Source organism: Cryptomeria japonica, chromosome 8, assembly GCF_030272615.1.
Source record: "Cryptomeria japonica chromosome 8, Sugi_1.0, whole genome shotgun sequence".
Taxonomy (NCBI): Eukaryota; Viridiplantae; Streptophyta; class Pinopsida; order Cupressales; family Cupressaceae; genus Cryptomeria; species Cryptomeria japonica.
Window position 1 is genome coordinate 134,945,292 of NC_081412.1, and position 16,878 is coordinate 134,962,169.

General features: G+C 37.4%; 1 protein-coding gene across 2 annotated transcripts in view; it reads right to left on the reverse strand.

Annotated features, from left to right (window-relative positions):
- LOC131041579 (general transcription and DNA repair factor IIH helicase subunit XPB1) overlaps window positions 1-16,878 on the reverse strand; it is a 95,366-nt gene that overhangs the window by 21,790 nt on the left and 56,698 nt on the right. For both annotated transcript variants that reach the window (XM_057974708.2, XM_057974707.2), the window contains exons 8-15: window positions 15,635-15,784; window positions 15,385-15,465; window positions 14,783-14,870; window positions 8,423-8,760; window positions 8,133-8,208; window positions 7,822-8,015; window positions 7,176-7,339; window positions 6,926-6,998 (exon numbers count right to left, since the gene is read on the reverse strand). In XM_057974708.2, coding sequence (XP_057830691.1) covers window positions 6,926-6,998; window positions 7,176-7,339; window positions 7,822-8,015; window positions 8,133-8,208; window positions 8,423-8,760; window positions 14,783-14,870; window positions 15,385-15,465; window positions 15,635-15,784 — 1,164 coding nt within the window. The remainder of the gene's footprint in view (window positions 1-6,925; window positions 6,999-7,175; window positions 7,340-7,821; window positions 8,016-8,132; window positions 8,209-8,422; window positions 8,761-14,782; window positions 14,871-15,384; window positions 15,466-15,634; window positions 15,785-16,878) is intronic.

A 16,878-nucleotide genomic window follows, 5' to 3' on the forward strand; every position in this document is an offset into this window, starting at 1 on the left:
CCGACCCCTTAACATGGCACATACGCAGGTGGTGCCTAGTGCAGCTTTGTCTACCCCACTCGCTTCACCACCGCTCCAGCATCCGAGTTTTCCTGGGGTCCTTCAACCTGCTATGGTTGATAGAAGGCCTGACACTCCTATCCTATGTAAACGCAATTTTGAGCAAGGCCCTGTTCCGACGGCACAAGTCTTCGCGGGTATGTTCTTCATCCCTTCCTTTTCCTATCTCAGTGCCTGCTAGTTTGCCTGTTTTTGTTTGCATGATCGAGAAGGCCCCGCCTTCTCTTGAGTTTGTCATCTTCTCCAAGTGAGTCACCTGCTTCCTCCACGGACGCCTGCATGTTCGACTCCTTGGAAGACATCCCGGCCTTGTCTACAATCTTCACGCAGTCATTGACCCTTGCCTCCTCTGAGCTTGTAGATGAAGACGTTGTTGCTGCTTCGTCTCTTGCTCTCGCGGTTGGTGAGGCACCCGGTGCGGCCCTTGCGATAGTCCCTCTCCGCACTCGCCCCCCTTCTCCCTATGACCTAGATTGGGAGGACGAGGCTCTTCTTGAGGACGATGATCTTCTGCAGTACGATCGTTAGGACTTTTCTTTTTCACCTACATCTACTTGCAAGTGTGTGATTGTGTTCCCCTGTGCTTTCTTTATCTACTTGTTCTCTCTCGAAGGACCCAAGTCACTCCGTAGGTACTTGGATACGGGAGGTTGACTGTTTTTATCCGTTGTGCTCTCTTGGAGGACCCGAGTTACTCCATAGGTGCTCGGATACAGGGGTTTTCTGTCGTACACAATCCTCTATTTGTCTACCTCTTTCTTCTATTTGTCGTATCTTGCTTTTCGACATTCAAGGACGATGCAAAGCATTGGGGGCATTCTTTGCCTTCTTCCATGTTGACCTGAATTTTTATTTTTCTCTTTGTCTTCATGTGCTCTTCTTCAAATCCGAGAAATTTGGCACTATGACGATGCACTTATCTCACAGTGATACTATATATCTTTTTGACACTGCTATGGATTTTGATGCCAAACTATCGGATCCCCCTCTCCTCTTGCATTACATCTTTTGATGTTGTGGACATTTATGTGTCACTGTCTATTGGTGGCATTCCTCAGAAACATCTCGTTATGTTAACGTGCCACAACTCCTCTTCTCCTTAGCTTGACATGCCTTCCATGCATATCATTCTAAGGGGGGGGCCATCATATCTGCATTATATCTTTTAGCTCTTGTATCAGTTTCCTTTGCCAAGTTGCTTTTTCATGTTTGCCTAGGTGGGGGCCAAACCACTTAATCTTTCTCTTTTCCAAGATCGCCTAGGTGGGGGCAAAGCCACTTGATCTTTTCCAAAGATTGCCTACATGGGGACCAAACCATTTTTGACTTATATCTCTCTTGTTTGCCTTGGTAGGGGCCAATCTACTATTTACCAAATTTATTTGCCCTATCACATGGCTATCTAGCGCGTCGCTACCCATGCTAGCAAATCTATCTTTATTTGCCCCATCGCATGGCTATCTAGCGTGTCGCTACCCATGCCGGCAAAATTTATCTATCTCATTGCCCTATTGTATGGTTATCCATACTGGTATATCACGCCCTATCGTATGGCCATCTAGCATAACGCAGCTTGCTACCCATACCAGCGTATTTTGTACCAATGGCAGCCAATTATCTCGTATCTTTCCGCAACTAGGGGCTTTCCTCCAGAGCGAGGTTTGTTTCTGTTATGCTATCTTTTCCATCTCTTTACCTCACCATCCATCAGGCTAGTCTGTAGCTAGCGTGTTTGTGATGTAACAAGTACCAATATGTATTCCAAATCTTAGCATCATCTCGTTGGGGCAACCTCATCTGATCAACGAAAACCTGCCTCCCTATCGCGACTGTTCTTTCTCTGTATCTTCATCTACTTTAGCTCCGCATACCTCGGCAAAGGCATGCTCCCTAAAGTGGGGGCAAAATATAATATCAAAAATATCATCCCTTGTAATTAATGTGACAAATGGCGCTTTTCCTCCATGTCATCGAAGGTCAAGATCTGCCATCATGTCCTTTTGTCCACTTAGACCATCCATGTCAGCTCTGGGCGAAGCATTGTCAACTCTGTCAACCTGTCACCTTTGAGGACACAGGCGCGGCGCGGAGACGTCCGTGCGGCGCACAAGCGCCCCGTAAATCTAACGGTCCGCAAGTGGCCGTTTGAGCGTTACCCCTGTGCCCGGAAGGAATCGTAACGCCTCTGCATGCGCCCACCAACGTCTGAATTCCTTCTTGGGCCTTTATCTTTCACTTTGGAGGCATTTGGAGGGAATTCTTTGGCAAGTTTAGCAATCTTCTTGCAGGTTGAGCTCTTGGAGACCATTTTGGATAGCATACTATCAACACCACCATTGTTGCAGCATTATCAAGCATTCCAAGCACTTCCAAGCATTCCAATCTCCGTTCGTGATAGGGGAGTTATCTTAATCCTTTCTCTTGCATATTTATCAGCTTTATTTCCAATTTCGCATTACATTGTTATTCTCTTTATCATTTATCTTTCCCATGGTTTCCTTTCTTGCATGTGTGTAGGTACACTGCCGTGAAGAGGAGATTGACTTGTGGGAAGCTTCCTAGCGTGGACCCTTTGTTTATCTATTTCTTTCCCTTTTCTCCTTCCATTCTATTTTGGTTATTTCGCATCACATTTATTAGTTTAGTTTTAATGTTTTCTGTACTTTTATTGCATCGTAATCACACTTAAAGCTTTCTATACGAACTCTGTACCTTGTCTGTATAGGACAACAGCACGCCGCACTGGTGTCCCAGATCCACGCGCTCGTCCTGAGGACAGAGGCTCTACAAAGTCGTCCAGAGATGCTTCTCGGGTGTCTGACACTTACTGCATAAACCTGTTATCCACTGGCTCATCTTAGCACCAGTTCGTAGAGGTAATTGGAAGAATAATTTGTCCTCAAGGATCCATCATCCTTGAGGTGGCAAATTCCCTCCATCACACTGATATAACAAACCAAAAAAAACCCTTCATTCTGAAACTAATTCAACTACATCAGTTGGTGCCTGGAACAAGATCCGCAAGTGCTTCCACAGTAGTTTTGAGGACAAAAACCTTCAGTAACCAACCGCATTACAACAATAGATAGAGTAGGAGTGAAGATCTACAGGCATTCTGCCAACATGTTCATAGATTTTGGGAGCTTCAAAGAGTCAAACAAGTGTGCTGTGTACACCAAGTGAGTAAATTTGAAACTAATAGCTATTTCTATTGTAATTATGCATTTACAACAAAGAAATTAAAATAAGAAAATTAGATATTTCTATTGTTATAATCTTTTCGTACCTATTTTCTATGTGTTTTAGCTCAGGATATTTCAGTGGTATCAGAGTTGTCATGTTGCCAGCCTATGAGAAACACGATATATATGTATACATATAAACAACACAAATAAGGATAAAGCAGAACAATCAAATCTCTACACTGCATATCAGAAAGAAGTATCAGCATAGGAACAGAGCAAATAAAAAATGCCACACAAAGACAGACAGAACAAGAATTTTTTGAAGTGATCAAATTCTGAAGGGATAGACAGCAACAGCTTATTGAACTCTTTGTTCAGAGTATGCAGAGTAAAGAAACCAAGGAAAGAAATCATGCCACTGCACCTCCAAAAAATGGTGCACAAGGAGAGCATTCATCTTTGGCAATGAACCAAACCACCCAAGACAAATCAGTTATTGCTACAAGACCACCCAAGGTCATGTTCTTGCAGAATGAAACCTTGTAACAGCATGAAGCTATGGGCAATCAAGAGGAGGAGGATTTGGATACTCTTCATACAAAATTTGGGGCATAGAATGTGGAATTTTCAGGAGACATTCCTTCATAAATTGTTCTACACCAAATTCAAAAACTAGAACTAGGAACAAACAAACCTCATAAAGATTTGCAAAGCAAAATGGGAAAGCTTGCTGTCCCTTCAATCCATGGGTCCAAAAAAACTTCAGCTCAAGCTTCAACCCAGAAGTTGAACACATACTTTCGTGGAAGCTGGTATATGAGAAGGCAATCAAATTTGAATTCTTCAACTAGAAGGAGTTTTGTAGGAGGTTAACAAATAGATATGAGGGGGCAAGATGCTGAGGAGCACTTCAAAGAGCTCACACAGCTACATCACCAAGGTTCAATGGAAGCTCATGTGGCTGATTTTCGAAGAATAGCAGTGATGGTACTTAATGTATCAGAAAGCCACTTGGTATTCATTTTCATAAAGGGCTGAAAGAGCCTCTTAGAAGCCTAGTTAAGGCTCTTGAACTAGACTCATTGCAATCTTCCATAAAAACAAGAGCAATAGTGGCAGCAAGAAGCTCAGTTTAAACCTTTTCCACAAAAACTAGGTGTTGCTCCATTTCAATCCAATGAACTCCAAGGAACAGAGCATACATACATTTAGGAATCAACGATGAGATATGACCCACAATGAGTTGTGGGGGAAATAACCATGCTTCGATTGTCAAGATCCTTTGAGCCTAACACATAGGTGCTTAGGAAAGGCGCAGGTTCATTCGATTGAGATCTACTCCAATGACAAGGGATAGCCCTGAGGTTTCATCAACAAGTAGGGCAACTGAAGGCCTACAATCACTTGCAGAGGGAATGTGGCCAACTACTATTGTGTCTTTGTCATAAGCACCAAGGTACCACACTTCCCAAGTTAAGGGAAGAATTGGAGGACAACACATAATGCCACTCATTGATGGGGAAGCAGCCCATAACTTTATTGATCAAGAAATGGTAGCATGTTTCAAATTGAAAGCTAAACAGTTTGCAAGGTTTGAATTGGTAGTAGCAAATGGTTATTTATTGACAACAAGGGCATTAGATGGGCACACTATTACTCGTGAATTTTGTGTCTTGGGGGAGTTCACATGTTTTTGGGCATCCAACGGCTACATTTGCTTGGAGAGTTCACACCCGAATAATGGCACTTAGCTTTGTGAGACAAGGACAAAAGAAGACCATTCAGAGTATTTTGGATGCATCAATACATCAAGTTTCAACTCACTGAATAAAGAGGCTTTTAAGACGACCAAGTGAATTGGATGGCAATCTGTTTCACAATAAGGGGCTATCTTTTGGTACTATGGATTCAAACTTTATTCAAGCAAGGACAAATTAGATAAATAGGATTCAAGCAAGGAACATGCCTCTAAGACTTCCACCAAATAGGAATTTCCAACATACTATTGAACTAGAGCCAAGGACAAGAACTGATATAACACCTTATCGACACCCTCATGCTTTCAAGGATGAGATACAGAGAACTATACAAGAGCTACTGAGATTGGGATACATGAGGCCCAACATGAGTCCGCCAGCATCTTCAATGGTCATTGAAGTAGAAAGGTGGAATGATGAGGATGTGTATAGGTTACAAGGATCTAAATAAGAAAACCATCAAGAACAAGTATCCAATACCTCATATTGATGAGTTCCTTGATGAGTTATGTAGGACAGCGTATTTCACCAAAATTGACTTGCAATTTAGGTATCACCAAATAAGGGTTAAACCTGGGGACACATTTAGGACTACTTTCAAGTGTCATTGTGGCACTTCGATTTTTGGGTGATGCCTTTTTGGCTCCCCAATGTACCAGCCACCTTCCAATCAGCAATGAATGAAATTTCCAAACCTTATTTGAGGAAATTTGTGTTGTTATCTGACAACATTTTGATTTAAAACCAGGTATGAGAGGAACACATAAAACACCTAAATATGGTGATGGCTACTCTGCAGTAGCAGACCACCTTTGCAAAGAAAAGAAAATGCGAGTTTGGAATAGAGAAAAAATTTAGACCTAGGATACATAATCAGCAGGGCAAGTGAAGAGATGGATCCAACTTAAACCTAATCCATTCCAGAATGGCCTCTTCCGAGGACACTAAACAATCATGAGGATTCTTGGGACTTTGCAACTACTACAGCAGATTTATTAGAGGAATTTCATAGAAAGCATTGTCCTTAAAAAACGTTGACCAAGAGAGATCCGTTCCATTGATCCATTGCGGCACAAGAGGTGTTTGACCAATTAAAGATGGTAATGTGCACTAGTCCTATACTAGCAATGCCTAATTTTGCATTAACTTTTGTGGTGGACTACAATACTTCAAGAGAAGGATTAGAGACTGTTCTTATGCAAAAGGAAAAACCCATATCCTTTGAAAATCGACATAAATTGATTGTAATTTCTCTATTTGACAAGGAAATGTTGGCAGTCATGCATGCACTGGCTAAATTCAGCCAATATCTAGTTTAAGCATGTTTTGTAGTTTAAATGGATCACAACAACTTCAAAAGAAATCTTGTCAGTGTGACCTCAATGGCAGGCAGCTAAAATGAGTGAGTAAAGTAAAAGCCTATGATTTTGACATTGAGAATGTCAAGGGAAAGCACAACAAAGTTACAAATGCACCCTCCGAAGGACCTGAATTATAGGCCATTTCTTCAACAGAACCTGATTGGAAGGAAGAACTCTTGGCTGAGTATGCCAAAGACCCAGTAGTTACAAGACTGATTGAGGGTACAATCACTGCCTCATATAGGAATAAGAAATACCAGGTGAAGAATGGTATTATTTTAGACAACAACAAAGTTTTTGTGATGCCAGAATCCAAGCTGAAACAGAATATTATTGCCACATTTTTGTCCCAGACATCAACTGTAAGGAAGCTACAGCAATGCAATGCAATGCATGCATGATACAATGAAACCATGCTTGTAGTATCCACTGTATGTTTTTATAGTTGGAAAGAAGGTAGTCTGTCAGAACAAAACATTTGCAAACTATAGGCACACTAATCTGGACCCAAAAAACCAAACAAAATATCAAATCATTCTCTAGAATGAAGGAACATGTTTACCTTTGAAAGGAAAATAGTATTGACATCTGGACTGTGCTTGAATGCATACAAAATCCTTGTTCTTTCACTGTGACTGAAGACAAGAAAAAAACCCAAACGTTTCTGTTAAAATGATACAAAACAGAAACTCAAAATAGAAAATCCCAGGAGTTGTTTAAGAGAAAAAAAAAGGTTCAACAAAATTCTTCAACTAGAAATGCTTTAAATGATCACAGCAAAGATACTGATTCCAGAAAGGTCACAGAAAAACCTGGTTGCTCCATAAATCATAGGCTTCCTGAGCTTCAATGCATATTCTGTGAGAGCAAAAAGATTATCTGCGAAGACAATGATCTTATCTCCACGTTGTTGCTCATGGAAACGAATAAGAAATTCGCATGCCCTAAACTTGTTGGGGTTCATCACATACAGAGCCTGCCAAAAAAATCCCAGTACATTATGCTGAATACCTATCAATTATATACAAGAATGAGAAAATCAGCTTTAATTCAAAATACATGGTGCAATGTTTCCAAAGCTTTTTTGTCATAGGATTTTATCAAGTAATAAAATGGCAGCTTTGACATCAAAATAATTAACAACATAGCTAGTTTAGCCTTTGCAATGTAGAAATAATCCTTAAGGCACAACATGCCAGGTTTCTTCAGAATATTATTTGCCTCGTTCTAAGACTACCCAAGATATGACATTGCTTTGAATTTATGAGCGCTAGTATTACTAGGAAGCGCAAATAAATGATAATACAAAATAACATCATGGCAAAAAGACCCAATCTTTTCTGGATACAATTAATTATGAAAGTAATCACAAATAAGTATTTCAGACCATAACCTTTCTCTGTACTGCATTACCTATAACCTTTATGAAGTAAATTCATATCACCTTAAAAGTCAGACCTGTTTTTTTTTTGAGTTTTCCTTCTTCAAATACTCTGCAAAGAACTCCTTTGTCATAGGGCACCATACTTCCGCACATTGGACATTCGCAATAAACCCTCCCTTCACCAAATCCAACCAGTTGGCTTCATATAACTTCGGCCCAATGAGAAAGTTAAGATCAGTGATGCGCTCATCTTCACGTACAAGTGTGGCTACAATTTTAAAAAATCACCTTGTCATTGCCCAAAAATGAAGCATAGTAATTTAAATATTCTTTAAAGTTAGTGCTACATAATTGGATGATTGGAAAGCCTCTGCTAGATACCAACCTGTGAGACCAAGTTTGCAATGAGATTTTGTGATGCTAATAACTTTACGGAACATATGTGCTGGAACAACATGAACCTGTTTAGGTAGGAATCACACAAAATTAGATAAACCCATGCTACTTAAGTCTTAGATAGAATAAAAATTACCCAAGTTACAACATAAGTAGATATTACTCTAAAAAAATTACGAAGTACTACATAACTTATAGTAACACCAATGTAATATCTAAATTTTCTCTTCCTAATTAACAATAAATAGTATTACTCCCATGCCCTACAACATAAATTACCTCGTCCATCAGAAGAAGACCCCATTCCCTGTTCCTAATCTCTTCAATTATTTTTTCTGACTCTTCAGAACGTTTACCTCCAAATGCAACCATATTATATGTAGTGACAACCACACCTACATTATCCTTGAATCTTTCCTTACTGTCAGAAGTAAAACGGCATATCTGATCATCCCGAATCGTACTCCATAGTTTGAATTGGAATGCCCATTGATCCACAGATACAGCATTGGTTGCCAAACAAAGACAACTTTTTCGAATACGACAAGCTGCAGAAACTCCTACTAGTGATTTTCCTGCCCCGCAAGGAAGCACAATGATACCGGACCTTGCCCTACCTACAAAGCATCATTGTCAACAATCTCATGAAAAGTAAAACATTCCTTTAAAAGAAGTAGGAATAACTCATAAATTCCAAAATCATCAAGTGTTGAGACAAATAAATTTACATTTTAAATCCCCATATCCTTTGTACTATCCCTTGGAAACCTTCAAATTCAATTTTAAAACTCATTCCAAAACAAATGTTTGAGACCCCTGATTCCTTTGACCATACAAACAAAGAAGATAGCTTATCACTGAAAATATTCAATGTGAAAATTGAAGAGTTTTTGATGTTTGTATAATCTCATGGAAATCATCATTAAATCATATTTAGCTTTTTACTACAGTAACCTGCTGACTAGCAAACATAACTACTTCCATCATACTGTGAGAATAAAGTATTTCAAAAAGGAAGGCTTTCAATGAAATTAACTGCAGAAAAAACATCAAGCTTCAAGCAAAGTGGTTATAACTAGGAAACTACCACTAATATCAGACAGTCATACTGACAGTAATTAATCCTTTGACTTCATTTCATTAATTGGATTAATATACATGTCAGAGATGTTCTATTTATATTCTCTACAAGAACAAAATATTTTCCCGTCTTGAGTAGCATCTATTGGTACCTTCCACCAAGAGCATGGTAGTATCCAGAAATTCGTGGTAGCTAATTTTCTTTATTATTTCCAGCAACATGAACACTGCAAGAGAAACCTATTCCAGTTTTGAAGGTCTTCATTTCTCTGTATTTTCCTCCATATTCAGGAAATTGCTTATGTTAATCTGTTTTCATGCATGAATGAATTCACAAGAACCTTTGAAACACTTTTCCCTAAATGAAAGGAAGGGGTTCTCTCCAGAAAAGAAGTTGAGATGAGGGAAATCTTTGCCTATTCCTCTTTTATATTTCAAGAATTTGATGTAAATTTGATCAATCTGTGACTTTCTTATTAAGATAACTCATTTAAAGCACAAGATAAGGTCATTGTAGCATGATCCTAGACTGCTTTACTGCAAGTCTTAGTCTATACAAACTTACAAAGTACTCATTGTATACACCTTATTTATGCTTTACTGAAACTTTTCTTTTTGTAGGACTTATCAATGCATTATTCTCCCTGAGCATTTGTGGATCGGCAATCTTCAATTCTATTGGATCTAGAACAGTCTTCTACCTTTTTCCCATTTAGCATCTAGAAAATCATTGTATCATAGATAAGCTTTAGGCCCAAAAAACTCACCGCCTTTTTTCCTATTTAGAATTCAATGCAACAATATCTATACAGTTTGTGGGAATGAGCATCAGGATGGGATTCCTAAATAGAAGGATGGATGTCCAAAGTTCAAGTTGAAGTATGCATAAGAAGAAACCATTAGCAAAAGGATTTAGATACCTTTCCTAGATTTCAATGTGAAGGTGGAGATGGGAACTAGAAGTTGGAATGGAAGTCCAAATGTCTTGATGCATAAGGCAATCCCACAAAAGTGTAAATGGGAATGATGCAAAGAAACCTTGCAGAAGAGGACATGGGAAGTGGATGAAGTCGAAAATTTGGTATCACAAGGAAAGTGCAAAAAAGACACATAGAAGGAATGCGAGAAACATCTCCTTAAAGCATATACCACTAGGTTAGATATACCAGTTATATGCTTCAAAACAAATGAATAACTCTGTAGAAATTCAACCCATTTCATGTGCCTTGATTAAGATTACCTTGGTTGTTTATTTTTAACAGTACTTGATGATATGTCTATAAAAAAACTCCTTCGCCACTTGCATCATAGTCCACTTGAAACACCTAGCTAAAATCTAGTAATGCTGATATGGGATGAATTGTTGTCTTTTCTTATAGGAGTTATAAACTCATTTTTATTGTTGTTGTACTTCGAAAATGATAACTATTTCCCTTCATGGTCTTTGTGATTGCTGCACATATGCTGCTGAAATTTTTGATTAACTTCCTACAGTACCTTGCTAGGCCATGAAAACTTCTTGCCTCAAATGTGCTATTTAGTGATGGCCAATCCACAAAGGCTATTACCTTTTTTGGATCCATCCTTAGCCCTTCCTATTAAATAGAAAATCCTAGGTGCATGAATTCCTCCTCCATAAAATTGAACCTCAGTTACCAGGCACAGGTGTCAAGAGCCAAAATCTGGTTCAAGTACAAGTTCGAATCGGATACGGTGCCGATTCGCACCTGGGTTCGTCGCTGGTTCGGCCTGACCAGCTCTCATTAAACCAAAAAAAAAATTGCAAATGTTTAACCACGTCTTTCCTTCCTGTGTGTCAAGTGTCTCCTTCCCATGCGTCGAGTATCTAAAAATATCCTTTTAGATTTTTAATATTATTATTTTCTATTCACGATATATGACAGATCTAACGAGATTTGACTTTATTGTCTCTAATATTATAAAACGATTATAATATTAGACTAAAATTGTGAAACAATTATTATGAAATGTGCCATTATAAATATATTCCTTAAATTGTAAATATAATTCTTTAAACATTCATTAAAATTGGATTTTTAATTATAATATATTTATTATTTATATATAAATAATTTAAATTAAAATTTTATTTATAATGTTTTTGAATTTATTATGATTATTTTATTTATATGGATTTATAACTTATTTTGAACATATATATATATATGTACAGACGTACCCGAACCTGTACCCAAGGAAAAAAAATTGTCATACCTGCAAATCTATACCCGTACCCAAATTCGTACCTGTACCCAAATCAGCAACATAGAATTGAACCTTTCTTCTTCTAATCATTACAAAACTAGTCTTAATGCTTCAAATAATCTTCTTTTGTCTTGCTAAAAATCAAAAATTCATCTAGATAAACAATTACAAACTCACCAAGATAAAGCTTACATGTCTCATTCATCAATCTCACAAAAATACTAGGTTCATTAGTTAATCCAAATGGAATCTTCTTACATGCTTCTTGTTTTTACTTTTGCAAGTTTAGAAATAATGGAAAAACACATTCTTTCTTCTTTTACATCATTTAAAAAATGTTTTCTAGAAACTAAGTATACCTTTGGACTGTTGTCCACTTCTCTTCAATCCTTTAATGGATTCAACATGTACTCTTATTCGTCCTTCATGATGGTGTAGGTGTTCTTCTTGCCATCATGAATAGCCCCCATATCATACTACCAAGGTCTCAAAATAAAACATGGCACACATCTTATAGGCATGATGTCATACACTATTTCATCTTGTTACTCCTATATGAAATTCAACTAACCATTGGTTATTTACCAGATTTTGGTGCTCCTTTTGCAGCCAAGATATACTTTGTATGGTCTAGAATGTGGAATTCTTTTCAAGTTCAACTTCTCCACCATTTCACAAAAACCAAATTATTTGTGCTCCCTTATCAATCACAACTTTGCAATACTTACTCTTTGACTTGCAATTAGTCCTAAAAAGATTCTTTCTTTGTGTTGGTTCATGTTCTTCTTTTTCTAATTTCAGCAATACCCTTTGCATCATGAAGGCCTCTCCTTACTCAAGCTCTTCTACATGTCAAGGTGGTGCTGCATACTCTTCATTTGTTTCAACAACATGATTCTTCCGTGATCCTACACTGCCTGTGGACATTCAAAGGCCCTATGACCAACTTCACCACATCAGTAACATGTGAAATTTCCACATCTTCCTCTTTCATAGCTTCCTTTTCCTCTAGAGGAGTTTCCTCTTACTCTAGTATATCAATTGTAATTGTCATTTCACTATTTTGCTATCTTGTCCTCTTCCTTTATAATTTTTCTGCTGCTTTCTAGTTAGCCTTTCCTCAGCTCTCAAGGCACACTGATGGGCTTCTTCTACCAATCTTCAAGGGATTATACTATACTCATCTTGGACAACCAAGAAAAGTCCATTTTTCCTTGTCATTCTCAACATGGCCAGCTCAAATGTTGAGTTAGTAAAACTCTCTGACATAAGCTCTCACTCTCTACTCCCTCTGCTTCAAGTTCTATAATTGCTTCAGCAAATTAAGGTGGCAATTGACAGGTAGAAACTTTAACTTCAGCTTTGCCACCAAAGGGATGCATGACCTTCAACTTGGTACTAGCAAGCTACACCTTCCTTGAGTCTTTTACATATTCAAATTCAAAGTACCTCTTCATCTCGAAAATCCAATCCTCAAGCTCTTCAGCATTCAAACTTCCATTGTAGCACCAACCATGGTTGGTCTTCAATGAGAGGCATAGGCCTTACAAAAGACTCATTCATATATTCTCCTACTTTTTCAGCAGGTTTTGTTGCTTCTTCTTCCTTATCTTCACTTATATTCTCAATGGGTACATCTCTCATTTGTATTATTTCCAATGCTTCTAATTTTTTTACTGTAGCCCTTAACATCTCTACCATTTTCACATTACCATTAGCCATCTTTTCTTGTCAACCCTCTACAATTACAAGATCCATACACCTGCAACAAATTCTTCAGGGCCTTCAAGATCAACTCTATGACAATCCCACAAGCTTATCCTTGCTCTGATACCAATTGATGCAGTCCTAAATCCAGCTGCCCAAAAAATGGACAAATGAATCCAAGCAGCCAACACATAAGTTCATAATATAGTGCAACAACAAACTGCAAGAATGATAACAAATACTTCATATATAGATTAAGTACAAACAATACTATTCAGAAACAAAATATTAAATTAATAATTTCAGAACTTCGACTTCTGACTCAGCCTACAGGCACTCCAGAATACACTTTCTTAATGTCATCGGAGATGACACAAAGTGGCAGTGACAATCCTGTGACTCAGCCTACCTGCAACCTCTTGCCATCAAATTACAATTATGTATTTCTTATTTTTTAATTCTTACTTTTCTTTAACAACTTCAGTATAAATTCTGTATTTACTTTGTCTTGAATCTCAACAGGTTGTGAATTCCTCTTGTTAGCAAAATTGGATTTTCATTACTCAGTTAAATGCAACCAGTTGGCAGATAAAAAGGCAGTCAAGTTACTTTATCTGCATTGCAACCTATGCCTACTCTCACAGATGTTATTCAAGTACAAGAAGAAGATGAGGCATTGGGATGTAGTGTCAGAGCATCTCAACTTCGATGATATTGTTGCATAACTTTCCTTAGTCTCAATCAATGATGAGGGGTATGAAGCTACCAAATAGCACATCATAAACTGCAGCTAGTGGGAGAGGCACTGGCGCTTCTCATGGTTATAATGAATCAACTGATGATGTCAATACACTCAATTTAGAGCAATATGATGAATTGTATTAATTTTCCATGTGTAATTACACTGATATTACCATTATGATTTTATCTCTTAAGATTTGACATTGAGTTGTCACTTGTTGTCATGTATGAATTAATGTACTATATTTTGTGCAAACAATGATTTTTTTTATATTTTTAATGCTTCATATATTGCACGGACCTGTTTGACTGTAGCATGCATAGGTAAAAATAGCAACAAACTGAAGTCCCCAGACCCCAAACCAGCAACTCAGCGTATATATTATATACTATATATACTGACACGAGTTTAAAACATCAACAAACCACCATACCCAAACCCTGAACTAGCAACTCAGAATGTATGTATGTATATATTGGGGTTTCACCATAAATATTCCTCTCCTACACACTCAATGAGTTAAAGATAATATTTTCCTCTAGAAAAGTGAAGGAAAAGGTTACTGGACTGTAAAAGTCTAGTAGAACCAAAAGGTAATACTTTAGGCATCATAATAGCAAACTACCTTCATCAGAATTCATGAAAGCCACTTGTATAAACATTTCTTAATTCAAGTGTAAAAGAAGCCAATCAGATAGCAACTTTATCAATGAATATAAAGAGAAAATAATGCAATGATGAAAAGATTACTTGAATTTCAATATTTAAGTAATAAATTACAGTTGAACATATTTATTAGGCAAGACTAATGTTGCCTCGATTACATCAAAGCCTAATCCCCATAAGGAAAATACAGCAGAGTGAACATAATATAAAAACCATACCATTTCCAAACATCTTACTGAGACTTTTTTCCTGGTAAGGTCGTGGTTGTGCCTGAGGCTTCAACTCAACATTCAGGTCAGGGTTAACCTGTTTAACAAGAAGGCATGATCTTCCAGCAAAGAAAAAACAGCATATACTTCAACTACAAATAAACAATATATAATCCAATGACATGCAAGATCAGATTTCAAATACTTGTTACAAATAAGTTCATACAAAGGTATAAAGCAATGGCTATAAATTTATAATCATGGCCGGAATATCTTCAGCTATTAAAGAAGTCATATCATTTCAATGCTGCATCCCTATAGAAGAAGAATGAAAAATTATGGGGAGAAATCAAGACGGACTGAATAAAGTGATAACAGGCTGCATCTTTTCCCACAATATTTAGGAGATATGATATAGAGAGAGCGGCAAATACATTAATAACTGCAAGAAAGTCCCTAAAAGAAATGAATCACCACATCATTATTGAAATATGTTTTAAAATGAAACATAGATAACTACAATATTGACATGCATACTCATAAAGGAAATAGATTCACTTGCCCACTAAAAGAAGTAAAGGAAGTTAGATAGTTAAATGCTTAAGACTTACAGTATCATTTCTGAAATCATATTCCTCTAGCATGGGATAATTTAAAGCATTTGGTAGGCAACGCTGTTTCACATTTTCAACCTACCAAAATCAAAACAAGAAAACTTGGTCAGAACCTAGGGGAATTTCAAGAGTAATAAATAGTTTGATCAGATAGAAATGACCAGCAAAGCATATATCAAAACAGTATGGCTGTTGACATAAGACCCATAAACTTATTTTCAAACTTTGAAATAAACTGCCCTTTCACCTGAGTGGGATCAATCTCAAATGAATGTGTTTCTTTTTCCTCAATCGCTGCTGTGATGTCTTCACTAGAGATGAGTTCTGTATGGCTTCCTCCCATTTCATTAGGAGCTTTGCTAACTGTAAACATATCCCCCCCCTGTACATCAGAGACCTGAAAGTATAAAAGAATGTAGGATTGAGACTCACAAAGTAAATATTTTGTAAGTAAAGAAAAGAATTGAAGAACCTGGCTGTCAAGAACCTTTCAATGCGTAGTTTAACAAAAAAAAGTTGATTTCCATTTAAAAAGGCTGAAAATATCATTTATGATTATTAAAAATATGACAAAGTTGCCATTCGGATGGCTGCAAATGATCAAAAATGAAGTGAACAGTAACTTAAGGGAAAAACAACAGCAATAGTGATAACCATCAGTGTAAAATGGTCCCAAAATCTCATCTTCTATGCAATATTGAGGACAATTCTTCATCCACATAAAATCAAGTTCTAAAATATAATACACTAGATTAGAGAAATCTTATAACCTAGGAGGGACAACGCAAACCAATCCTTCTTTTCAAGAAAATACAATTTAAATTGATTAATTATGGTGCAAATCTTCTGAAAGGAAGCCCAGGCTTCCTATGACAACAAGAAAGCCTGTCAAATGTTCTCTAAGAGAACCTATTGTTTTTTTTGGTCGATAATATATAGATTGTATTAATATTATGAGAAAAAGATTACAATAGATAATATGCATCCACCCTGATCATTCAAAAAACAAACCATACTCCCAATCAAGGTCTGGCAATATTACAAAATACATCCCCCAAAAATTCATCTCAAAAACCATCAAAACGAGCATATTAGCTGCTCGAGAACAGTCGAAGTTCAAACAATATATAATTTACATATTCGCAACCATAAACATAGACTACCAGCAGGCTAAAAAAACTCTAAAAGAAACATTGCAATTAAAAATTTGGCTCTAAGCCATCCTGGAACCTGGACAATTTAAGCACCATGTCCATTGTTCTCTTCCTCAGTCTCAGCTCACGGCCCACCTCCACCCTAGTTGTTGATGTTGTAGCTAGGTCGGATTCCTTCTAGGGCCGACCTAGCACATTTAGGTGGCTAATTAGCCTATCGGCCTTAGCCACATTATTATGCAAAGACAATGTGTAACTTGCATTTTTGGTCTGGCCCTAAATGGGCGATATAACTTGTGAGATGTAAATGTAACTTGTGAATATGATAGGGCTAACC